Source organism: Armigeres subalbatus, chromosome 2 (assembly GCF_024139115.2).
Source record: "Armigeres subalbatus isolate Guangzhou_Male chromosome 2, GZ_Asu_2, whole genome shotgun sequence".
Classification (NCBI taxonomy): Eukaryota; Metazoa; Arthropoda; class Insecta; order Diptera; family Culicidae; genus Armigeres; species Armigeres subalbatus.
Genome location: NC_085140.1, coordinates 48,455,447 through 48,483,184, shown reverse-complemented (window position 1 = coordinate 48,483,184; position 27,738 = coordinate 48,455,447). Strand labels below are relative to the sequence as shown.

Here is a 27,738-nt window from a genome sequence, read left to right as displayed (position 1 = left end):
AGACAAGAGATGAAAATATTTTTTTCACTTTCGGCAGTCTTGCGAGGAGTGTGCGTTGTTTGTGATCCGTACGGGTACAAAGTTTGTATTTTTCTCGTAAATTTGATTTTAAAAGTGTTGAAAATTAGTCGCGAGCTAGAGCTTTTACTATTGACAAGATTTATAAACGTTTTTCGTAATGAAAAATAGGTGAAAAATTGATATTTTGCTACTGTAAGTTGACCCCCTTCAAGAATAAGTGGGTTTTTGCGCTCGGATTCCAGTGTGGTGAAGCGGCGACTTCGTTAAATATGTGACTGTGTGAGAGAAACGAAAGCATCCGAAGTTCCTTCATGAAAAATACCGCAAAGTCGTGTATATTCGTGTAGCGTGATAAGTGTTCGTGCGTACGAAGGTGTCGGATAAGGCAGGGTTGCTAGTTTTTTTTTACCTGAGACTACCTTTTGTAGATATTGAAACTTGAGATTGGATTGGATTGGGTAAAACAAACAATTTGTAACCCCCGAAGCTGAACTTTTTGTTTGCTCCTACTGATAGTCTAATTCTCGCGTAACATATGATTACGGTTTATAAACCAAAACCATGATTTTTCATTTTCTAGCATAAACGATTGCTTTGTAAATGATTCTTTATCCTAGGTAAAACTTCGTACTTAATATCTCTTAAGAAACACATTCATTGCTATTTTGAGTGAAAGTCACATGAACCATTTGCACCATAGTGGTTTTTAAGTCCTTTGTTGGCGCCCTTAACTACCATGCGGAATGTTTGCTTTGGTTTTTACGCCGTTCACTTTATATTGTCTATTTAGAAAAAATAACTACAAGTTATTTTAAAATGTATATTCTTACTAGGTTTTTGATATATCGCATAGCAGAATTACTCTGGCTAACAAATCTAAACAAATCAGATGGTGTTAATAGCTTTGAGCAAACGGCTTAAAAACCAGACGTGTTTGCTGGTAATGCGAGTAAACGGCGCGATTTTTGTTTTAGCTGAAATTTTGAAGATTTCGAATGTTTTTTTCAATTAATCTTAATCTGTTGTTATAATATGACCCTTTACGTACGGCATTGACATGGGTTTTGCAATGAAATGAGTTTCTACTTCAATAAATGAATTAAATTAGTCATAGAAAACTTGAACCTCATTTTTCTCGGCTCAGCATTGTTGGGTTTTCGGCCCTAATCATATGTTGCTCGAGAATTTTGCATGAAGAAAAATAAACAAAGCATACAAAGAAGTTTTGAAAAAAAAACTGTACAGACTTCAGAAAAATATACAAAGCTCTTTTAGTGGAATGTATTCAACCGTCTGAGAAGAATTAAGTACTCTCCATTTATTTGGTGCAATTAAATGGAGAGTACTTAATTCGTCTTAGACGGTTGTACAGACTTGTCACTAATTAAAATATTAAAATTCAAAATCGATATGTTGATGCGTGGTTATTGGTGGTTTGATGTTGTACGAAGAAGAAGAAACAGAAAAGAAGATAAACAACATTGCACGGGAAATAAACGAAGAAATTTTCAATTTTTTGAAACTTTAATAATTCTAAAAGCATTTTGATTAAAAACGGTTTGCGAAGCTGAATTTTTCTTATACTTTGTACAAAAGATTTTATATAAAACAAAATTTAGAAGCGAAACAAAATCTTGGTTTATTTACAAGAAGAAGTGTCCAACCCCGTACTGCAAACCGTTTTTAAATAAATTGTTTGCTTTAGAACTTTTGAGTAGAGTTTCAAAAATTTCTTCGTATGCTATCCATAACCGCAATGCAAGCTCCATAACTCTTTTTTAATTAATTTCATTCAGGATTCAGGTTTCTTGTAGGAATATTTTATGTCTGATCAAATACGTTCGACTTTAAACATCTTGTAGATCATAATATTGCATTCATATAGGGTAAAATGCCCGATAGCGAACTGCGAAGAAGTTGCTGCTATAAGGCGAGGAAACTTCCATATATTAAAATCGCGTAATGACAAAAAAAAAACAAGTTCTGCATCTCCTTTGCGCCATACATACATACAACACTCAAATACTTGACGTTGTTCTGTGAATTAAATATTTGAAAGTCGTACTATATTTCTCGCTTAACTTTTCAAAAGGACCTAAGTAACATTTTTTTCATGAATTAATTTAAGTAATGCAATCAATAGCTTTCATGTTGTTCTGTTGACTGCGCTATTCAAATTATTTCATGAAAAAAATGTCACTTAGGTCCTTTTGAAAAGTTAAGCGAGATTTGTCCTCTAGTATATCCCCTGGGGGTCTTTAATAGGAAAGATGTTAAATTTGGGGTTGTTTTTCTTCCCTTTTATGGATTCCTATGCACTGCTAATAATAACTATATATGTATAGTATATGTGTCGCGATTATAAATTTTTGCAATAGCGTCACCCTAATATATCGATATGAATTCACACATAAATCAAATTATTGCTTATAATATATTCCAATATATTGCTTATTAAAATTATTGCATACATAAAATTTATTTCTGTATGTATTTTATAAGTGGTTTGCGTGAAGAATGGTTATGGGTACGCTTATTAGTTTATTATTTTATTAGCTTATTAGTTTTGCCAATAAAAATGTGTGGTTTCCGTCGTGATTTTTTTTCAAATTAAATTGTAAAGAAATATTTATTTTTACATTCCTTGGCATTTCCAATGCATGTAATTATATTAGTGCTGTCCAATGAGAGCTTGAAGTATAGCTCGAAGTTTCTTCCTGTCCTGCTCATGCCCATTTGTTGACAAAAAGAACGAGCAGGACGGGAACAACTTCGAGCTAATCCAAGCTAACCCAAGCACTATACTCCATTGCACAGTGACGTCACGCACGACTTTTGACAGGTACTGGTCCTGTTGTTTACAGACGACTTTATTTTAACTTTGAGATACTTCTATCATTCTTTAAATTTTCTGATCGATAATTACCTAAACTTATCGATAATTACCAATATTTGAATGCGGAATGTACGGAATGTCTTCAACATCGTGAAATATGCAAATTTAATTTGAATCAAAAAAATTCTAAGTTCGAAACGTAAACAACAGGACCAGTACCTGTCAAAATAGTGAGGTTAGGTTTGCCGCGCGCAATGACCTATTGTTGGGTCGTTGGAATGTGAGTTGTTTTAAGCAACTGCGCGAAAAAACCGTAGTCCCCAAAAACGTAGATTTTCGGCGGAGGCTGCTTCTCCGATTCTATTTTTTTGCACATACTATTTTTTTTGGCCGTAGTTTTGATCGTGTGGCTTCTATTTATTATCAAAATATATGCAACAAGAAATCCTAAATAATTTTAAAACCAGGCGGTAAAAAATATACGGTGCACCTTTAGAATGGAACTAAAATTGAGGAAATGTAAATCGTGTAAAAACAGGTGCGATAAACTTGTTTTCATAACTTATTTATAACTCGCGAGATTTGTGTCTCTCCTTGAAGGGAACTTAATTTTCGGTACAGTGGGAATAATAAAGCTAAAATGTAAGAAGGCAACTCGGTTTTAAATAAATTTCAACAATGACTGGCACCCCGGATTTAAATTAATTCGACTCTGGCGCCGTGTGCGTGGGAACTAAAACGGGATGCAAATAAACACTGCCCGCCTGATGGCTTTCGTTTCTATCTTTACCACACAAGAACAAGCGCCACTACCAGAACTAGAGAAGAGAGGAAGCCGCCGCGATTCCGAGGCAGAAGCAGTACCTATGTAGGATTTTGTGTGATTGTGTGTTTGGTTAAATTTTCTCTTGAATCATCGACAGAAAAAGATTTCTGGTTCGTGTGTTTGGTGAAAGGATTAACGCAGATTCGCGACTACGAACACGGTGTCCATTGCGTACGATTAAAGGCCGAGATGAGCAGCCGGATGGACAATCTGGACGTTCTGACGGACGACGAGTTGCGGCATCGTTTGATGCAGTATGGCTTCCAGAATTTGCCCATCACAAGCAACACTCGGAAGTTGCTGATCAAGAAGCTCCGCAATCACATGGAGAATGAGAAAGGAAAACTGAGGCGCGATACGAATTTCGCGACGCGCTACTCATCCGGGGAGGAATCCGACGGAGAAAAACGTTCGACGAAGAGTGCTGGTCGTAGAACGACTACTGCGGCCAGTGCTTCTAGGTCGACGATGCCACCGCCGGCGATGCGGCCAACCAGCCGACGGGCCACCACCAGTAGCAGCATCAGTTCTACCATATCAAGAAACAGCAGCCCATTGACGAATAACAACAACAATAACAGCACCAGTCACAACAAATCGATTTCTCCGGGATCCAGTCGGAGTGCGGTGTACATTTCGCCAGTGATTATCAACGATAGTGAAGAGGAGGATTACTCCGGCAGTTTGAGGACAACAAATCGTGTTTTAGGTGAGTTTTTATCCATTACAAACATCTACAAGTAGATAATTTAAAAGCTAATTTTCATTAGGATTACCAAAATATATTTTAGTTACTAGATAAAGATTGTCGCTTCGGTTCCCTTTGTTCTGCTGCCCGGAACATGTTGGGTACCAAGCTGTCAAATCGTATGGATTTTCCGGATTTTCCTTCTTTGACATTTAGCTCCCCTATCCTCGCCAGCAAAAGATGTTCCGGACAGCGACAATCTTTATCTAGTAACTAAAATATCTTCTGGATTACCTCTTCTGTAGTTTTATTTTGCTCCTTAAAATTGTGAGAAACTGCTACAATTTTTAGTTAAGTTTAGCATCTGTTTCTCGCAGTGTTAATTAACGTTTGTTTATAACAAAATATTCTATTTCTGTGTGTTTTGCGTTGGATCTGGCAGTTAGCCAGTTAAGTTAAGTTCTTCGAACTTAGTTCCTCTTATTAGCATTCAACAGTTATGCTGCTCAATCGAAACAATTTCGAAACAACCCAATCGGCCATTACGTTTTGGAGTTATTGAAAACACATTGATTTTTTCCCCATTTTTCCCAAGGGTCAAAACCGATTTTTTTTTTTCAAAAACTGCTGCAATGCATTCAAATGACCGCAAATAAATATGAATTGATGGAATTAACTGAATCTATCTCCCTAAAGTACAATTTTGACCTCTCTTATGTGCTTTTCTTGTTATTTTTCATGTGTTTCACGAGAACGGCACCATCACCGCTAGGTGGATTATTCTGGGTTTTGCATGATATTTTTAGTTTTTCAAGGGTCGATTGTAAGTCATGACAGTAACCTAACTGTCTCGGTCAGTAACTCACGTAGCAGACGAGTACCCTGGCAACAACAATTGCGCGTCGACCGCAATTAGGTACCTCTATATTCACATACTGGAGTTGTTCTCGCAGTCCACCCGCGACATGTTTGTTGCCAGGGTGAACTAGCTATTCACAATATCACAGGTCTCTACTGCAGCAACTACTGGCGTTGTTCAAAACGCCACCATCGCTGCAGCTTCGACATAATATGTTGAGCTGCTGTGTTCACCGCATTCCAAATATCCTCGTCACCTCGTCCCGATTCGGCACACCCTATCAGTGAGGTTGTCTGGTGTGTCCATACGCTAGGAGAAAAGTCAAGAAAGAAAAAGTAGAATCATCGGTTATACCTTGCCGTTTTTATTTTTTTGTGATTCTACTTTTTCTCTGATGACAGGATTCATCCGATTCTCCTAGCCCATGGCAGGTGATCTGCGTGTCGTTTAAGCTGCGGTTCAATCCATGTGCTAATAATGACACCAATTCTCTTAAACCTATATTTAAATTATCATTCTCAAAACGCCCTCCAACATCAACATTTGTTTTGCATAGAACAAAATGGAATGATTTGAAGACATTTCAAGCTTTATTTCCCATAGCTCAGCGGTTTTTAATCTGGGTACGTGTATCACTGGGCCTGGGGGTACCTTCGGTGGTCCCAGTGGGTACCTCGGACAAAAATACGTAATGGCGGATGTACTTTAATTGAGGGGGTTAGAAGCAGAGGGGTGTAAGTGACATTTGGATCTAAATTGAGTTGACTACAGCAAAATATTATAATACTTCAGTTCTAGAGTTGTTTATAAAAAATGTGAAAATACACAGAAAATTTGTAATATTTTGAACCTCCATACAATTTGTATTAAACGAACAATATTGAACCCATTTTTCTCAACACCCATTTTTCTCAACACATAAGCAAATTTTAAAAATCTTCAATGTGATCTACCTGATTGAGGCAGAATGTTGAATAACATTCTTTTCTGAACAAAAATCTAAATAGTCGTAAGCTTCTGTTTGAGAGACAAGATAGCCTATTTCCGAAAACTAAGTAGCTTTGTTGCAAGATGCTTTGAAGCCTGCTTTTAAGAAGCTCCTTCCAAAGTAGCTTGTAAGTTTTCTCCAAGAGGCTCGAAAGCCTCCTTCAAGAGGATCAGAAGCCGCCAAAAAAACTTGTTACAATAGGCCTAAAACTGTTTTCGAAGCAAAACATTGAGTGCAGATAATAATAAACTTTACACCTTTTAGTAAAACAAGTTGAGTTCAGTTCCGCAGCATGTGCTTTTATTGAAGCTTGAAACCTAACTGGCTCACCAACTGCGAGTCTACCCAGAAACGGAAGTTACGTCTACAGTTCATCTGCAAGAAATTTATATTCTAGGTCATACATATCAAGACATTTTGACGTTTCTGTTGCTATAAAAAAGGTATCGGTACATAATTACAATACTATAGTCGGCCATACTGACACTAGTCGTCCTCGGCTTAAAATCCTTGCAACAACTCATCTTCATCGAATCCTAAGAACCCTTCATCTTCAGATATAATTTCTGACGCTTCTGTATCAACCTCAACTACATCACCAGCAATAACATGAGGCTTCCATTTGCTCATAGTATTTGGTCCTAATATACCTTCAAAAGGACGTTGAGAGATTTGCATACCAGGAATGTCAGTTACCACATAGAGATTGTTGTCAAGGTATTTTTTCACAACATACGGTCCTCGATTCTTTGGTTGAAGCTTAAAATTGACGCCAGGAGTTGGGTTGTTTTTCAGCATGACATATTCTCCTTCCTTGAACGTTGTATTAGCTCGCACCTTCTCATCGTGATATTTCTTATTTGCTTCTTGAACTTGAGCAGAGGTCTTAATTGCTGTTTTTCTAATCTGTTCCAGAGGCCTTTCATCGTTCAGATCTATTTTCAAGAGGTCATCTAGTAGACTGGTTTCTTGTCCTCTACGTTGATTTACCCCAAACAATACCATACTTGGAGTATTATTTACAGAACGACAAAGTGTGTTGTTCAAATAATACTCAACATCATTCAAATATTTGTCCCAGTTCTGCTCATCGCCCTCGTTACGAATTTTAGATAATACTGGAGCAATTACTCGATTAAATCGCTCGATGGCTCCGTTCGCTTGTGGATTAGCAGTGGCGTTCAAAACATGCTTTATATCATAAGAATCAGCAAATGATCTGAACTCCTCACTAGTAAAAGAAGTACCCCTATCAGATACGATCCTCCGTGGTACAGAATACTGACGAAAATAGTTTTCCAGGCATTTCACTACTTCCCCAGAACCAGTACTTTTCGTTGCATACAGCTTGATGTATCTTGTGAATGCATCTATCACTGCAAAAATATGCTTATTTCGCCTCGAAGTCATCTGCAACGGTCCCAAGTGATCAATATGGATTGTGTCGAACGGCTCTGTTCCTTTGTCGATATTCTTTAACCCATTCTCGTGTCTAGCTTGCTTCTTAGTGTATATTATACACTTCAGGCAATTTCCTACGTGTTGCTTCGCTTTGTCGTTCATTTTCGGAAACCAGTATTGACGCCTGAGGTATTCCAACATTTTGGTACTCCCGAAATGTCCCATTTTCTCGTGTGCCTCGAATAGCAAACTAAGCTCCATCTCTGAAGGTACATAGAAAAGCAATTTGGAACCGTCTTTCCTATACACCATGCCGTCCCTTAATTCAAACAACTTGTTTTCACGTTGCTCAAGATCGGTCCGAATTTTCTCGATTTGTGCATCTCGAAGCTGACATGCGATCAAAGCTGTTGACAATGAATCGCGCTCTTCCACAATACCAACCATATGACATCGACTTAACGCATCTACGTGATGCATTTTATTACTTTCACGATGCTTCATATTGAAATTGTAGTTCGACAAAAATAGAGACCAACGAGCAATCTTAGGATTAATATCTTTTTTGTTAAGGGTTTGTACCAGTGAGTTGCAATCTGTGATGAGGTCAAAACTATTGAGACCATATAAATAAACATGAAACCTCTGCAAACAATACACAACCGCCAGAGTCTCTAGCTCAAAACTGTGGAGCCTTGATTCAGATTCAGAGGCTCTTTTGCTAAAGTACATCACAGGGTGCATACCCCCTCCTTGTCCTTCTTGCAACAGAATACCTCCGAATCCCAATGCACTTGCATCAGTATGCAGCTCCGTCCTCGCTGTAGGCGAATAGATCGCAAGTACTGGTTGACTCATTAATTTATCTTTCAATTCCAGGAACGACTTCAAACAGGCATCGTCGAACGAAAAATTGTTCTGCTTAACAATCTGATACAACGGATGAGCTATGGTCGAATAATTCTGAATAAATTTACGAAAATATGATGTCAGTCCAATGAACCTTTGCACCTCAATGATGTTTCTTGGTACCGGAAAATCCTCAACAGCGTGAACATGACTCTGACTTGGACGCACTCCGTGCTGGTTCACATCGTATCCCAAATATGTCACATTAGTTTTCAAAATTTGACATTTCGAAGTTTGTAGCTCCAGTTTATTTTCGCTCATTTTCGTTAACACTTCCCGAAGAATTTGGATATGCTCTTCTACTGTAGCTGTAGCTATCATTACATCATCCATGTAAACCACTATTTTGCCTTCACGAATGAGATCCTTGAAGATTAGGTTAATGAAACGCATGAACACCGCCGGAGAATTACACAGACCAAATGGAACACGAGTAAACTCAAATTGTCCCATGTGTGTGACGAAAGATGTGTAATGTGTACTACCTTCGTCAATAGGAATGTGGAAAAACCCACTTCGAAGATCAAGTGTGGAAAAGTACTTCTTTCCTTGCAACTTATCAATGTGGTCTTCTATCAATGGCATAGGAAACCTGTCTTTGACCACCAGTTTGTTCAGTGAACGAAAATCGACACACATCCTATTTTCCCCATTCTTCTTTTTAACTAGCAAAATTCGACTCGCGTACGGTGAAGAACTTTCCTTTATAACTCCCTTTGCGAGAAGATCTTCGATGATTACTTCCACATTTGCCCGTTCACTGTAAGACAATCGCCGTGGAGTGCAACTGAAAGGTTCCTCTTTTTGCAAAATAATTTTCATTTTATAGCACACTTTTGGATTTGGCGGTCGAAAAGCATCGATGTAGCAATCCTTCAGAACACGTTTAACTTCATAAATTGCGTCAGATGATGTTCCGCTATCTCCGATATCGAATTGGTCCACTTCCCAATCGGCATTATCATCCAGATCTCCAATACTCATTACCGACTTCAACCAACCGTCATGGTCAATAGTTTTGTTTTCATGAAACGCCAGACATGATCGCTCCAACCACATTTTCCCATCATAAACGGCCTTTAGACCATTACTGGTAACAAAATCTCTACCTATTAGCAAAGGAGCCTTCATAGTCTTATCGGACACTACTCGGAAATAGCATGGAAATTTATCACTGTCCACTACTAACTTTCCGTAAAAGACACCTTTGAATAATATCTCGGAATTGTTGATTCCAACGTATCTCTCCTTAAAACTGACTTCTTTCGTCGCTATCCCTGCATCCCTAACAACCGAATCATGAATTAGCGTTATTGGTGACCCTGTATCTATCAAACCTGCTGTTTGTACTGCAATGTCGTTTACATAAACAGTGAAAGTTGTTAGGTCCCTACCTTCATCGATTACAGCAACTCCAATCTCCTTCGATGGTCCGGGCAGTGATACCGGCGTCGGTTGACGCATGACCGCTCCTGTTTCTGCTTTCCTGTTATTCGCACCGCGTAGTCGGCAATCTCGAGCGAAATGTCCTCTGTTATTGCAATAGTTGCACCGAATGTCTCCTTCTCCTGAACGCCAGTCCATCGATTTTTTATCCGTCGTCTCGTCCTCCAAAGTTGCAGCCTCGTAGCGCTTGATGAAGTTGATTAGATCTTGACAGCTTTCGAAAAATTCTCCTTTCAAACGAGACTGCATGGTAGTGTTGTTCAATCCCCGTACAACATATGTCACAATGGCACTTGTTGACATTTTAGCCGGCTTTGCAATCTCCATCATACGGTAGATATATATTTCGTATTGCATATCCTTAGGCCGAACAAACTTTTGCATATCGAAATGTATTTTCGCCTCATTAACGTGGTTCGGGAAAGCATTAACCACCGCTGTCTTAAAATCGTCCCATGTCCAGATATCTCCACGATGCGCATCATACCAAACTTTCGCCGTTCCTTCCAGTCGACTTATGGCGTACGTCATTGTTGCCAAATCCGACCAGGCATACATTCCTTGAAAGTTGTCCAGTCGTTCAACCCAATCCTCGCAATCACCTCGTCCGTCGTATGGTGCAATTAGTGCCTTGACTAGATCCATATTCAGCAATACTTCCGGTTGACGTCTCCGGATAATTTCATTTCGGAGCGACTTCAACTCATCGTCTTTGATATCTTCTTCATCATTTTCGTCATTCTCCACTTTCGTCGTCAAAGGCGTTTCCTGAAGAAACTTTTTTCGATTCTTCCGAACCATTTCTACTTATTTTCCGCTGATCCCACTTCTGAACTTTAGTAAAACAAGTTGAGTTCAGTTCCGCAGCATGTGCTTTTATTGAAGCTTGAAACCTAACTGGCTCACCAACTGCGAGTCTACCCAGAAACGGAAGTTACGTCTACAGTTCATCTGCAAGAAATTTATATTCTAGGTCATACATATCAAGACATTTTGACGTTTCTGTTGCTATAAAAAAGGTATCGGTACATAATTACAATACTATAACCTTATCAATTAAACTGGTTATATAGATTCATCTGTTCAATTTAAGTTGCATTTCTGGTTGTTTCTGGGAAACCCTTGGTGAGCGAGGGCTTGCTCTAATGCTCATTAGTGCATATCAAAAAAAAAACAAGCTTTTCAGTTTTGAAACATAAAAATATTTATAATCAAAATGGAAAAATGGCAATAGATCGGTTGAACATTTAATACACCTGTGTTCAGAGCAGCGGAAGCCGTTTTTCATACAAAATGGTCAATTTTGACAAGCTGTAATTTCGTACCCCGATGACCGATTGAGCTGAAATTTTGGCAGTGAACTACAAATATGTTGAAATTTACACATGCTAGGTATCGATTCGAATGACAGTTTTCCGTTCAGTTTCTGAGACGGACAGACGTGTTTTCGATTGCACTCTCCGATAGTCAAGCGATTTAATCCGGTGGTTTATTTTTCATCCGTTCGTGCCGTGCGCTTCTTGTGTTTCGTGATGAGACGAGAAAACACTTTTCGAATAGACTATTCGCGCTTCCCTGTGAAACCTTCTTTCGAAAAGGTGCATGGCTTTTGCCGCACAGTTCTAGGACTGCAGAAAGAAGATGTAGTGAGACTTCAGTGCCACCGCGTTCGTCAAGGTGAAGGACCTGACGCTCGCACAAAAAATTGTGAATGAACAGACGAAAAACATGAGGATATTGTAGGGTAGAAGCATAAGTTCCATATAACTATGGAAGATGGAAGTGTAGAAGTGAAAGTGCACGATCTACCGGAAAACATTCCCGAAGAGAAGATTGTGCAATTCCTCAGTGCGTTCGGGGAAGTGATTTCGCTGCGGGAATTAACGTGGGGTGATGGATTCGAGTTCGGTGGAATTCCGCTCGGTGTTTGGTCGGCTCGTATGCTGATCCATCGAAACATCGACTCGTGGGTCACGATCGATGGTCAGCAGGCATACATCCACTACAGGGGCCAGATTGCCTCGTGCAAACACTGCAAAGGTCAGACCCACACTGGCATATCTTGTGTGCAGAACAATAAACTGCTGATTAAAAAAAGCCGAATAGCTGGCAATGAGACGGATGACTCACCAACATCTACGAGGAGTAGCCGAAGCCTAGGATGCCCGGCAAGAAACAGCGATACGACAACGGCGACGACGAGCGGGACGAGAATTAGAATTCATAAATGGCTCTCACGTCCTATAACCTCGCGTCAATAAACATCGGAACCATCACCAACCCTACAAAACTCAACGCGCTCCGAAACTTTATTAGCAGTCAATGTCTCGATATCGTGTGTCTGCAGGAGGTTGAGAACGAACAGCTTTCCTTGTCTGGCTTTGTTGTTTTCGCGATTGTGGACCACACGATGAGAGGTACAGCTGTTGCAGTGTAGGAGCACATCCAGGTCACTCACGTCGAGAAAAGTCTGGACAGCCGGCTGATCGCGCTCAGAGTGCACTATACGACCATCTGCAACGTCTACGCTCCCTCCGGTTCTACGTAGCGATTGTCCAGAGAAGCATTTTTCAATGGCACGCTGGCGTACGCCACCACACCGAAAACGTGATCCTCGCTGGCGATTTCAATTGCGTGCTGCGTACATGCGATTCGTCCAGCCCGAATACTAGTCCGTCCCTCCAAACCTCCATACAGCAGCTGCCGCTACACGATGTGTGGGAGAAGCTGTGCCCACGTGATGCCGGCTTTACGTACATCAATCGACATGCGCGGTCTCGACTTGATCGTATTTACGTGAGCCGGGGACTACGCGACAAACTGCAGTCCGCCTTTACACACGTTTGTTGCTTTACAGACCACAAAGCGCTAACGGCCAGAATCTGTCTCCCCTCGTTGGGACACGAGCCCGGGCGTGGTTTCTGGGCCCTTCGACCGCATCTCCTTACTGAGGAAAACGTTGCCGAGTTCCAGTATAAGTGGCAATATTGGACTCGACAACGCAGAAACTATGGGTCATGGATGGATTGGTGGCTGTCGCACGCGCGGTATCGTCTAAAATCAAATCGTTTTTCAAGTGAAAATCACGATGCGCACCAGCATCTCTATGCGCAATTACGGCAAGCGTACGACGGCTACTCTCAGCATAATGATAACCACCATCAACCGGCTGAAAGGTGAAATGTTGGCACTGCAGCGCAATTTTTCATACATGTTTATGCGTATCAACGAGACGTACGTGGCCGGGGAGCCAATGTCGATCTTCCAGCTGGGGGAAAGACGACGAAAGAAAACTCAAAGGTGCAGCCCAATCGGGTTGTACGCAAAGGTGACGTAGGACTACGTAGCTATTTGAAATTGATGGTATTTGCCATAATAAATTGTGTCGTTTTATTTACATTGAGCAAACTGCTCGGAGGCCAACTGAATCAAGAAGTCGAATAGTTGTTCCCAGATGGATGGACTTTGAGTCTCTAACCGTGGAATTAACATTACTCATCGGCCGCTGAAGCCACTCGACTGGCTTTCAGTCGGGGACATCACAATCCTTACTTTGCCACGTACGCTTACATCGCGGGCGACAACCAAACGTTGCAAATAAATATGTTTGCGTTTGGTTTCACGCCACTTCTGATTCTGTTTATTTCTCCTTTATTTCGGCCATTTTCGAGGATGGTGCTCTCCAAAAAGAAGGTTGATCCGACAATCCGATATGAACTTTCTTCAAAGTGCAAAACTCAATCGTAACTAGCAAATTTGATAGCGCGGCGGAGGGAGATGATGCAATTAATTTGAACGGATGGAATCACTAACAGCAGCTAAGCTACCACGCTAAACCCAATGCCGCCGAAACAATCCATTTTCGCAATTAACTCTTTCTTTCTATAAAATGCTGGTCCTGAGAAGAACCAATTTTCTTTTCTCATTGCCAAGTTTTCCAATAACTAACTGTATCCAAACGCTTGTCAGCACCTTGCGTTGAAATTGTCCGACCGCCACTTGATGATTTTTCGCTAAGCCTCCACCGTTTGGAATTAATTTTCAGCATTGCCACTGCTATCCACGCTTTCATGCTGCTGTGTCCGCTCCGCTGCATCAAATTTTGTCGAACCGCTCATTCCGCTCTTTCGCCGGAATCCCGAGCAAAATAGCTCGCGCGCGCCGGAAAGCAGCTTTCTTGTATTCAATCAATTAAGCCCGTTAGCCCCGCCCCTTTGTGATCTCTATGGTTGTAAATATAATGTGCACTCATAACGATTATTGAAGGGGCGGGACTAATGAAATTACTTCATTAGCTATAAGAAAGCTGCTTTCTGGCGCGCGCGAGCCATTTTGATCGGAATTCCGCAGCAGACAACGGACCGTTCGGAGAATGACAAATTCTAAGAATCTTATGAAATTTTCTCGCAAGATTCTGAATTTGGTTATGAGCTGTTGGTTATCTAAGATGCAACCGTCTAAGACGTCTTAGACGGTTGAATACATTCCACTAAAAGAGCTTTATATATTTTTCTATCTAAGATGCGTTTTGTTGCGAAGAGTAACAACAGAAATTTGACTCAAGACGAAGTTTCTTTATATCACCAAACATTATCTCTTGGCATCTGTCTGTCCGAGCAACGTTCACCGATGGGTGGTTGCTGTAGATAGTTTCCACATAGGTGGCGTCTTCATTGATTTTATACAAAAGAAGGTTGATCCGACTATCCGAAATAAACTTTCTTCAAAGTACAAAACTCAATCGTAAATAGCGAATTTGATAGCGCGTCGGAGGGAGATGATGCAGTAAATTTGAATGGATGGAATCACTAACAGCAACCAAGTTACCACGCCAAACCCGATGCCACCGGAACAGTCCATTTTCGCGATTGACTCTTTCCATAAAATGTTGGTCCTGAGAAGAACCAGTTTTCTTTTCCCAATGCGCCTTCTGTCCAGTTAGCAGCCAATCGCTAGTCAACACCTTGCGTTGCAACTGTCCGATCGCCACTTGATGATGTTTCGCATAGCCTCCAAAAGTAGAAATAAATTTTCAGCATTGCCACCCACTCCTTCGTGCTGCTGTGTCCGCTCCGCTGCATCGAATGTCGAACCGCTCTCTGTGGAATCCCGATCAAAATAGCTCGCGCGCGCCAAACAGCAGCTTTCTTGTATTTAATAAATTAAGCCCGTTAGCCCCGCCCCTTTGTGATCTGATATGGGTGTGAATAGATTTTGCACTCATAACGATTAATGAAGGGGCGGGGCTAATGGAATTAGGGGAAAAGACGGCTTTGGCAGGTTTTGTTCTATTATTGGCAGGGGGGTTTTTGTCGACCGAATTTTATGAAATTTGGCCACAATATTCTTTTATATGCATAGAATGTTTAGGCCAAATTTGAGCATAATCAGTCATAAAAAAACCCCCTGACAATAATAGAACAAAACCTGCCAAAGCCGTCATTCCCCCTACTTCATTAAATATAAGAAAACTGCTTTTCGGCGCGCGCGAGCCATTTCGATCGGGATCCCGCAGACAACGAACCATTCGGAGAATGACAAATTCTAACAATCCTATGAAATTTTCTCGCAAGATTCTGAATTTGATTATGAGATGTTGTTTATCCAAAATGCGTATTGTTGCGAGGAATAACAGCAGAAATTTGACTCAAGACGAAGTTTCCTCATATTAACATTATCTCTTGGCATCTGTTTGTCCGAGCGACGTTCACCGATGGGTGGTTGCTGTAGATAGTTTCCACTGAGGTGGCGTCTTCATTGATTTTATACAAAAGAAGGTTGATCCTAAACTTTCTTCAAAGTGCAAAACTCAATCGTAAATAGCGAATTTGATAGCGCGTCGGAGGGAGATGATGTAGTGAATTTTAATGGATGGAATCACTAACAGCAACTAAGCTACCACGCCAAAACCGATGCCACCGAAACAGTTTATTTTCGCAATTAACTCTTTCTTTTCATAAAATGTTGGCCCTGAGAAGAACCAATTTTCTTTTCCCAATGCTCCTTACTAACTGACACCACAATTTGTAATAAATTTTCAGCATAGGCACTGGCGGTGCGGGATCGCCACAGTGCTATTTTTATGGTCAACCCTCTCTTAATATGAAATGCTGGTTCGTTGAGGTTGAATGATCTGCAGCAACACATCGAGCACTACCACCAATGCGATGGATTTCCTTTGAAAATGTTATTAGCGCCTCCGTGATGCTGTGTCCGCTCCGCTGCAATCGCTTTGATGCGTCCGCTCTGCGTAAAATCTTGTTCAAACTAAGGATTAGATCCAAACCCGCAAGTGATTGGTTTTTGATGTCTGTGCTAGTGATGCATGTACGTGATTGGTTAGTTCACCTATTTCTAAATTTTTTTTATCAATTTTCGATAATAAATAGTTAAAAAATAGTATTTTCATATAAATACAAAGAAGCGTTGACTCATCCTTGATCGAATGGTCCAAAAAATTTAAAATCCATCGAGAAACCGCTTAGATAATAAAGTTTAAAATCTATCATATTTTCGTGACGGTCCCCGATTTTCGCAATTGTAAAATCCCAACTAACAATTTTGGTGCTAAAAGCTTCAACTTCTAGCCTTTGGCTGTATAATATTTGAATAAAAGCAGCCAAAGCTGAATAAAAGAAAAGCCTCCGCAAATAATCCCTTAAACTTCAACTCGACTATTACCCAAATCAGAGGCGATTCGTCCATACGTTCTACCTGTTCATGGAACAGGTGACCATTTTTAGGTCAGAAGTAGGAAATTAATGTCTTGGCAATTAATTGTTAGGGCAAATAATTTACCCAGTAAATTTTTTGAACAAAGCTTCACGTAATATTTCCAATGATTTTAACATCTAAAGAAACAAAATATTTCGATCAAGTTAACGCCACATGCTTGGCGTACAGTCAAATTGCAGCTAAATGTGTGTTTTTCCGACACACCACACCCCATCAAATAGAAAGCTTTTGCCAGTCGTACGATCCATAATGAAGAACCAACAGCAGCGCTGCCAGATGTCAAATTTAAAGTTTTGTGCCATGACAAATGATTTGAAATAATTTACTCCTTGGTATGCTCACTTGTTCTCCGCGCGCAGAGAACCAGCGTGAGCGTTGCCAGCTTTCTCCGTTTCCTCACATCATCCTCTTTCGCATGCGAAGCATAAGCACGTTTAGATGCAAGTTCTGCTATGCGCGCAGGAGTCAAACCCGTTCGACGCGCTGCGAGAACAATCAACGACGCGACGCACCTTCGGTTAGACTCGATCGTAGTGTCGGGCTGTGCTTTGCCGAAAGGCGCACCGCGCACGCTTCCGTTCATACTCCGATGATTGGAAACAGTTTGTTTTTCTTTTTTCTCCTGATGAATATGCAATGCATCAAGAACAATATTAAATTAATGTTTGCGTTTTCAAAAAAGAGTTTTTACTAAATTTGAAAAATTAAATAACTGGAACACATTTCAGCTTCTAAATGTGACTCATTGTTCGTCACAATCTGGGGTCGCATCAAACAATAATTGTATAATTATATTCTAATTATATACTATAATTAATAATTATTAATTATTAATTATTATACTAATAATGGTTAATAACATTTCATTCATAGCAACAAAATATGTGAGAGTTTAAATATTAGCGGCGATGGGACCCGTGTACCCCGAATAGTGGAATGAGCCGATTTGAAAGATCTCTATTCTGAGCAATATCCAGTTATTGCCAACTGCTACCAAGTTAGATTTTAGACGATTTGCGAGAGTTTAAAATTTCAAGTGCATCTAAATTTAAAACATTTTTGTTACAAAAGAGATTAATAAGCTATTTATTGTTTTGTAAATCCTTTCTACCTATATATTTTTTTCTAATATTTGGTTAAGTTGTACAAAAAAGGTTGTAATATTAGATTAAATGCACAACTTTCATTCGAAACCACTCAGCTTGATGAATATTTTTTATCAGCATGGTAGAACAGGTGTACCAAAAGTCCACGAGACGCCCCTGACCCAAATATCTATCAGCTAGTCAGTTTGTGCCGAATATTTTTCATCTTTTATCGTTTATGCAGCTTTCATATATATATATATATATTAGAGTGGGGCGTCATGGTCATTTTTTCAAATCAATGGTTTTTCGAAGCCATTCTGGGTCCTGAACAACTGTGCAGAATTTGGGACCGATTGGTTGCTTCCTCGCTTTCCGCATCGCGTTTGAAGTTTGTATGGAAATTAGTATGAGAGAACGTACATTTTTGCATTTCTACTACTAAAGGCTTCAGTTCATCGTAAACCAAGTGGCACATTGCGTTAAAGTATAACCCAAAGGATGCCGAAGAACTTTGCTGAAGAAGGCACGTTGCTGGAACGTCCACGAAAAAAGTTATAACGCTTAGAACATTGAGTGTTCAAACTATATGCAAAAAATCGTTTATTCTGCCAGCACTGCCGTACTACGTAGACCAATAATTTAATTGAGTGTTATTTCAAAATAATTGATATTATAGGGCTTTAGAGCTAATGGGAGCTATCCGGATTCATTTCACAAAGAAAAAAATCCGACGAGAAGGAAGATGGGTTTTGTCCTTCGAGAACCATAGGTTGTCCGGTAGTGCTGGCAGAAACATTGATTTCTTGCATATGGTTTACCCAATCAATTTTCGAAACGTAATAACATATTGTAGACCTTCCAGCTACGTACCTTCTTCGGCAAAGTCTTTCAGCATCTTCCAGACTAGATGCTAACGTATTGAGTCACGTGATTGATGATAAATTGAAGCCGCTAAGAGCAAAATTGTAAAAAAGTACAAACAGCTCTGTCTGAATTAGCAACAAAGCTTATCGGTTAAGAGCTCATGTGTGTAATTAAGTTGCTTGTTAGCAACTTCCTATATTACGGTGAGTAGCATTCACAATGAAAATGTTTTCGCTGTTGTTATAGCACTAACAATATAACGTAATGGCGCTATAAATGAACTAACGAAGCTTTTAGGCAACTTCTGTATCTTTGAAGATTACACAACGTTTAAGTAAACCTTATACTGCTCCTTTTAATAGCTTATCAGTATGGAACGTCAAAACCGCAATGTTTACATTTGATTTTTGTTGCTATTGATTTCTGTAACGCAGCTACAAAGGTATTCACCTGTTTTTCTAGCAACTGACAAAGCGCTGTCATTAATGCTAGCATATAGTGTAAGAAAACAAGCCATTAAGAAGCGATATTGCTCTTGACAGCTACTGTTAAACGATTAGCAGCAGAGTAACATCTATACAGATCGAGAAAATGTTGCCTAAAAACAATTTCAGCGATTGATGATGCATAAAAGTTAGCCCACAGAACATGCTGACAGATGTTTGAATAATGGTTGAAATAATGCTGAAAGCATAATTTTTAAGCTTATGTGCTGAAAGCAGCATGTATGCCTCTTTCTAACGTTTATACAGCATGAATCTGAAAATTGCGTTAGTAAAACAACCTATAGGGTATGCGAAGAAGCACATCCATAATTTTCTTTGTTATTTACATATGTCAAAGTGACGGCGATGACAGAGCAGCGGCCATTGAATCAGGAGATCAGGAGTTCGAATCTAGGTAGCAACAACATTGATATTTGAGTTTTCACAAAAAAAAAACATTGAATAAACTCCGAAATTTACTCTCCTCTCAAATAATATTTATATAGTGGCTGTATAAAACTTATTTAACAGATTTAAAAAATCTGAATAAGGTTTAATAAAGATTGAGAAAAAATTGTGTAACATGCTGTAAAGTAGTTGTGCAGGCACGCCAAAAACAGCTGAACAGATTCGCCAGATTTGCTGGTAAAAGCATTGAATAGAAGTTCTTGATCATATATATAGCACACATTCAGCTTGAAGCCGTATAGACGAGTTGAAATAACATTAACATTGACATTAAATGTTAGTTGGGGTGTACCCCAATATAGAAAACATAGACGTAGTCCTACGTCAAAACAAGAATCACACAGTGCAGACGGGAGATGATAAAATAAGTTCTGTCCAATGAGAGCTTGAAGTAGCTCGAAGTTTCTCGCTGTCCTGCTCATGCCCATTTGTTGACAAAAAAGAACGAGCTACTTCGAGCTGCTCGTTGGACAGCACTATTGTCGTCGAGCCTCAGGCTATAGAATCGAAGCTGTTTGGTTTCTTCTCGAGCCTCTATGCAGAAGAAGCAACACAAAACGACGGCAATAAAACAACAACGGGAACAACTATTTAAAAACATTCCAAAACTTTTGTAGTTCATGTTGAAGGTATATAATTACAATTACGGACACAAAGAAAAAAATAATTTTTTTCCCGTTTTGGCATCATCCCCATTTTGGCAACATAAAAATCTGGTCGTTTTGCCAAAATCACTAAGAGACTATAATCCCAAACTGCACGTACCTCTATCATATCAATCTACATAGCTTCTTCGATAATCACCAGAAAACGGATTTCAATCATTTCCCGTCTACCATAAGTATAAATCATCTGAAAAGTTTCTCAACTATAACGAACTCTATCGTAGCGATCCCGAACTGTCTGAACATCTATCATGAATATAAACACAACCGTTTCTATCTCTACAAACAGTTCTCGAATAAATATGTTCCATAGCAGTCGCTAGAGCCGGAAGTGGACAACAAGCCGCTCCACATTCTCCTCCTCTATCTTCTATTCTTTTATAAGTTTAATACCCTGAAACTGAACTGTTTCGGACCCCTTATGGGTCTGAAGCAGAGGACGGGACGCTCGAACCTACCAGTCAGTGGATGGAAAGGTCCGTTGTGATCACAACCCTCGGATAACCTGTAATAAGTTTTCCACGAGGCGAGATCACATTGATTTCATGAGTTCGATATAGTAATCGTCACGTTGAAAATTTAAGCCAGCAGTGTAAACGTATTGCCTAGTGTCATACAACGTAGATTGGCCACGACCCGGGGATGCATTGAGTATAACAAGTACCTACATAATTGATTTTTATAGCTGATGAATTTGTTGACAATCAAGCTTAACAATCAAGCTCACGCGAGCGAGCAAACTAGTTCGCGATCTTAAAGGTAAGCACTGCCTTTTAATTTTCAAATCAAAATCGGATTGCTCTTCTGAAACTGCTGTTTCATTTGAAAGGACAAGCTTCCATGTGAATAACATTCGGAGAGATGCTGATCGCGATTTATTCTAATCATTATTTCTAGACCAACATTTGAAAAGGGCGTAACAGTCAAAATTTATTCCTTCTGATTCTTCGTCCACATATATAGCTATATATGTAGACGAAGAATCAGAAGGAATAAATTTTGGCTGTTACGTCCTTTTCAAAATTTGGTCTAGATTTAGTGGGTAAATGGTAACAACTACATAGGCATACATTATCAAAGCTCTGAAGCAATTAAATTTGAAATCCAACTTTATATCTGGATGGATAATAAGAATCAGTACATGCGCTTAACAGGTGTAATGCTGATGGCAAATAATTATCATAATAATCCTAAACCTAACCTAAGCATAATTAATAGAACTTTTTGGATACGTTTTCGATATGCATTCTAAGCACTAGTATTGAACTAAAGGAATAAAAAATTGCACAGAAACAACAATTTGAATAATATTTTGCGAAGGGAGTATAGTTTTGTTCGATGTGACTGACTTGCGATATTTTTTCCCATTTTTCTAGAACAAACTTCTCGTAAAGAATAGCATAACAACATAACACATAGTACATGTGAAAATAAAGTGAAATATGCTAATAACTAAAAATTGACAAAAAGTCAGATGTGCTCGACTTGCAATTAGCGCAGATTAGTTGGCCTATCCGTGGCGCGCGCATCGGTTCTGCTCAAGTTTGTCGTTTGCTCACTACCGCCATCAAATTCATGATTTGCCCAACTTAGTGAATACAGCAGATGTCGTTAGTGTTTGTACGACGATGAATTTGATGAGTGAATTTTCAACGTGTTATGTCTGTATGTCTGTGATAAAATCATAGCTCAAGCGAGTTCAGTTCCTACCTAAATTTTATTTTGACCGGTCGGCATGGAACCAACTTTCCAGAGACAGGGATGATTAAAGAAAAGACACTATAAACAAAGACGCGAAATCTGATCCCTGAGCAAACAAATCAACCGGCAAGCTTACTAGCTCAGGAAGCCCCATTCTCCTTTGATTAATTCAAGTTTAGATTGATTTTCATTTACCTTTTTTTCTGCATTGCACATTAATTAGATTTTCGCTCTATTCGTGAAATGATTCGATAAATCTCGAGTTTGACGGGTTGGTCCAGACCTACGTCCACTACGCGGTTATGTTACAGAAATTACCTACTGTTCATTTTTTTCACATTCTATTAACAAGATAGAACTTGAGGTTTATTCTCATTTCATGGAATCATCAAACATTTACCATCAAGGCTATTTGATCTCACAATTGTCTAATAAATATTAGGTACGTTATTTCCATAAATAATGAAATTATGTTCTCCGTTTCACTTTTTCTCCACATAAGGGACCCAATCACCATCGGCAAGCGCATTGTTTCGACGAACTACAACTGCCAGCGCCTATTCGACACCTACACGACCTGCTACAGCGGCAGCGATATCCCCTCTATCAACAACTACGATTCCATCTGCCACCACCAGCTTTCGAGCTACGATTGGCGGCCTTGGTTCCACACCCAATTCCGGTCTGGACCTGAACAGTTCGACCAACTCCAACGGAAGCGCATCGGATTCACCCTTTGTCAGTGAGTACACCAAACGGTTACTGCAGCTCCGCGGTGACACGGTGTCCCACGAAAACTATAACAACGCCATCGGAAATGCTATAGCAAGTGGAATCAGTACTGGTGCAAGTCCCCTCACCACCGGAAGTAATCTCAGCTTGAATCACAGCGGAGCGCCGATCAGTGGGAATCACTTCCGCAGTCGGTACAGCAGCTACGCGAATCGGTATGGTGTTGGGAATCAAGCTGGTGTCGATGGCAGCGGCGGCAGCAGCAACAGTAGCAGCGGAACATTTAACGAAAATGATATTGTGACACATGCTCAACCGGATCCGGAACCACCGCAGATTCCGCTGCGAGTCGCAATGGGAAATTTGATTTCTAAGCTGGACGAACATTACGGTTTCAAGCAGACGTTCATCCCGTGCGCGCTGTTATGCCTGTTTATTGCCTTTCTTGTGTTTGTGGCCTTCATGTATATGACCATCAGTACGGACATTGCCAGTACACTAAGTTCAATTGATACGAGGTAAGTTCATTTTATATTTAAGCCCATGATAGATTTTTGATTCCTTCATCAAGCCCCTCAATTTTGTTTTAAGCATCATTACCAAAATCTATTTTAACATTCTGTCATATTTCTCTGTAACGATAAATTGACCTTAAATTGAGCAAAGTCTACTGATGAATCTAATAAAGTTAATCTAATTATTTCCCAACACCATAAAACATGACTTGAGTTAAATATATTAATTTTTACTACAGGTATGATCTATGTGACAGCACAATAAAAGACACAAACAAATGCGTTTCCCAGTCGGAGCTCGAAGCAGCGCTGGAGCTTTTGAAGGTCGTTGGAAGCGAACTGAAAAGCCAAGCAGTACACAGCAAATGCGTTGATTCTAACGTCCCATACTGGATTAGCGCCAACGAGGTGCTGAAACTGGCCAAGGAGCACAGCCCAAACATTCTGATCCCACAACTGGCCAAGCATCTGCACACGATGGAATACCTGATCGACCGAAATCCTCAATGGGGGATAAACCACTGTGACCAGGACGGGAACGAAATTGACTTCTTAGAAGTAATCCGCAGGCGACCAACCAAGAGTAATTACTTTGCCATATTGCGACCGAAGTTACCGTTCACGTGCATGCTATATAACAAGTTCCACACTTTCTTCGTGATAATTGGCGTTCTGGGATTGGTCGGTATAATTACATATCTGGTTAATTATTTCCTTAAATTCGTGATCTACGTGAAGGAAAAACGCAAAAATCAAGTAAATGTTTTAATTAGTGAGATTATTCAAGCGGTAAGCCAGGCCGCAAATGAACAATCGGATGAAGCTGGCGTAGTCGTGGTTAATCATTTGCGGGATAGGTTGATCACACTTGATAACCGAAAGAAACTGGAATGGGCATGGGTGGAAGCGCTCCAGTTCTTAGAGCAAAACGAAAGCCGTATACAGTTTGAAGTTGGGAACCGCGGAGGGGAAGACTTCAAAATGATGCGATGGATCGATATTGCGCCATTGCCCTCAACCACTCGTCCCGTGCCAGGGGGCGCCAAGAAGTGGCAAAGTCCTGCATTTGATAACACCAACAAAATTCCAGATCCACCAACGCCTTGTCTCAAAATTCGGCAAATGTTCGACAAGTACGAAGTAAACGATCCCAATCTTAAAACCATTGTCCAGGACGCCATTCTGGAAAAGGTTGGAGTGCGGTGCAAAATTTACGATATCCAACTGGACAGGAGTTCCTGCTGCGTGTACGTTCGCTGCGCTTCAGCCAAGGATGCCGGAATCGTACATGACGAAATCAACGGATGGTGGTTTGATAATCGATTAGTTTCGATCAAATTCCTGCGGCTAGAACGTTTTCTGGTTCGGTTTCCGCGCTCAGCCGGCGGTCCAACGTGTCTGAAGCCTTCGAATCGTAACAACAGCTCAATGTCACAGCAGGCAGACCGGTTACCGACGAATCCGCTGGAACGGGACGATGATGAGGAAGAAGAAGAGGATGAGGATGATCTGGAGCTCGAACAGGAGGCCGACTGCTAAGTTGTTTTAGATTTTATTTTGTTTACTAATTCTTGAATAATTTTAATTGTAAATTAACCTGGTTGCTTTAAATGTGGAGCCATTCGATCGAAGAATTGTAACAAATTGTAGCGATTTCCCATCAATTTTATCAAATTTTCCAGGAATATCTAAACGAAGTCAAAAGGTTCTTGATACCTATCTAGTATTTTTTCATTCACTAATAACTTCTGACGTACATGCGCCGCCCATTGAGAGTGGCCATGTTTTTTTTTTATGAATTTGACAGACATGTCAAGCTGAAATATTTCCCTAATTTCCCATGTGTTAGGTTCTCAGGCCGCGTATTCATTAGGACTAAATTTCTTTCCCACGGCAGCTCTGAAAGTCAACTATTTGACATGTGTAGGTATAATAGAGGTCGCTTAAGACAGACAACATAATAACTTCCTCTATGACACGTAAAGTTTGTGTTCCGGGTTTAAACAAGCTTATGTACTCATTATAATTATACTCGTCAGCAAAAAATTGGAACGCCAAATGTTTTGTAACTCTTTTTTGAGATTTTTTAGCAGTGAGCACGAAAAATGGCAATAATTAAAACCGCATCATTTTTTTTTCAAATCGATAAATGTTGGAGTGTGTCATTAATTTAATTAACGATTCAAATTCTCTATATGTTCTCTTGTTGGGATATGATGATTTAAAATAATATTCTTTTCTTTCTAATTAGAATGTATTGCCTATTCATGGTTTCAAGAAACCATTACCATTAGTGTATCGGCAGATATTCCGCGCACGTTATTGCACTTCGGCATACCCATCTAAAACCGCAATTGCATCTTTAGGTTTAATGCCAAATAGCTACATCGTAAATTCTCGAGCGATTACGGGGGAGTTTTGGCAAAATAATGTTTAAATCTTTGGTTTTTGAGACTGTGCCGGGAATGGGATCCTGCCGGCAATATCTTCCATAACCCTACACCCTGGTTGGAATATATGTAACGGAAGTCATGTTAGATAATCAAAATCTGGATTCCCAGCGATTATATTGCGTTGAAATCGGTCCAGCTCAAAAAGCCATAATTGTCAGTTATTTGTTTGCATTTTTATTGCCCATGCCTATTATTTCAGTTGGAAATAATTTTGAACTTGTATAGAGTTTCTTATATGGCTTCATATTTTTCCTCACCATGAGCATGAGCAATCACAAAACATATGAATAACTTTCATTGATTGAAAATTTAATTCATTTTGAGCTGGAAGAGAAAATATCAACTCATATATAATAGCTAGGAATCGAGAAGCTGATCCGTAAACATGATAATTTTGTATAGAAATAAACTGCCGTGAACCGCATATTTGTCCCATATGAATAGGAAATCCAGCAAAGATGGGACAGATATGCGATTCGCGGCAGTAAATGTCTGGCGTTATATGTTTTGCAGTGCAGTGTATGTATTACAATTTAAAAATATAAACAGAATGATAGAAAAGAATTTCACATTTGATATCTTGCATTCCTGAACATTTGTAAGAATAAAACAGAATTTGTAAGAATAATACAGATGGCTATTTGATGTCGATGATGATTTCTAAGGACTCTATACTAGATTAATACATCACCGACTTAAATTTGTTTCACAATTTTACTTTTTTTGCGGCAAGTGATGATAGAAATAACGGAGATGCATTTCAATAGTCTTCCAGGAAGAAAAACAAAAAAAAATGGTCTATTAATTTATGTGTCTGAATCTCAGACAGTTCTGAAAGAATAATCGCATAATCGCTAAGACACAATCAAAAATAGTTGCAAATTGTTCGATCGTATAACTCTTGTAGGACAGTATAGTGTTAACTGATAAATTGTTCGTGAGTTGAATTTCGAGCGTATTTTTTTAAGTAACAGAAAATATAATAAATTTGGTATCTGGCGCTGCATAAAATATCGTTGACGTTAGGAAATAAATCACAAATGAATAGAATAAAATCTTCGTTATTGTACTGTTGAGACGACGTTTGAAAAAACAAAAAAAGCACTTAATCATTCGTGAGCAGAAATGATCATTTTACATTGGGGTGATTCCAACTGTTTACAAATGAGCTCAAACGAGGATAATACATTTTACGAGAGGACTGTTATCGCTATTATTTTTCTTTTACAATTCGTACCGAGTATGTTAAGACAAAACTGATACGGGGTGGGTGCAGTTGACCACACGAGACAACAAACACAGATGTAAACCGACAAGATGCGCTATCATAATTTTAAGTTTGTAATGAAATAAATCTTAACAAATATCTGATAGGGACAAACAAAAACCTGGAACTTATTAATGTAAGAAAATAATGTAAAAAAAAATACTACGGTCAAGAAATAAACCTTTACTAAGATTTCTTTTAGACTCTTTCAACCATAATATCACTTTCATTTCAAATGTAGGGTAAGGTGGGACAATATGGGTCACGGAGTAAGGTGGATCAGGGTCGCATCGTATTCATTTTAATCTCCAATCCGGAGATGGCTAGTTCGATGTTCGATTCTCGGTCCGGTCTACGATATTTTCGGGTGGGAAACATTTTCGACTCCATGGGCCTAGTGTGTTCATTGTGCTTGCCACACGAGATACATAAAGGAAAGTGGGGCGAGACAGTCAACATTGATTATGACTTAGGTGAGCATTATATGCACATTGTAATTACGAGGGATGGTTACAAATAATGTAAAATGGTTATGTAACTGAAAAAAAAAAACACTTTAACAACCTCACCTGTTCTTGAAATATTGATTTTAAGATGGTTTAGTTGAAATTCGAATTTTCTTATAATCTTGTAGTTACATAATTTAAGATTTAGAGCCTAAATTACTCATTTTCAGCACAAACTGATATTTACAAAGCTTTTTATATAACTAAAGCCTATCAACATTTATAATATGAGGAGATTTACCGGAATTATGATTAAACGATGTAAATCTTTGGATATATGTCGGC

The 27,738-nt window shown here is 39.5% G+C and overlaps 2 protein-coding genes across 4 annotated transcripts in view; one reads left to right on the top strand and one right to left on the bottom strand.

Moving 5' to 3' along the window:
• LOC134218547 (mitochondrial enolase superfamily member 1-like) overlaps positions 1–27,738 on the bottom strand; it is a 44,247-nt gene that overhangs the window by 6,052 nt on the left and 10,457 nt on the right. The window lies entirely within an intron of this gene.
• LOC134218545 (inner nuclear membrane protein Man1) lies at positions 22–27,139 on the top strand. The gene is made up of 4 exons (XM_062697677.1): positions 22–213; positions 3,781–4,392; positions 22,483–23,230; positions 23,467–27,139. The coding sequence occupies exons 2-4, from the start codon at positions 3,873–3,875 to the stop codon at positions 24,764–24,766; spliced, it is 2,568 nt and encodes an 855-aa protein (XP_062553661.1). The 5' UTR covers positions 22–213; positions 3,781–3,872; the 3' UTR covers positions 24,767–27,139.

What these genes read in the sequence shown, in the direction of transcription:
- LOC134218545 (XM_062697677.1), top strand. Translation starts at nt 3,873, where the DNA reads ATGAGCAGCCGGATGGACAATCTGGACGTTCTGACGGACGACGAGTTG. An exon ending in GACAACAAATCGTGTTTTAG is followed by an intron (nt 4,393 to 22,482) that starts GTGAGTTTTTAT and finishes TCTCCACATAAG; the next exon opens with GGACCCAATCACCATCGGCA. An exon ending in CTAAGTTCAATTGATACGAG is followed by an intron (nt 23,231 to 23,466) that starts GTAAGTTCATTT and finishes TTTTTACTACAG; the next exon opens with GTATGATCTATGTGACAGCA.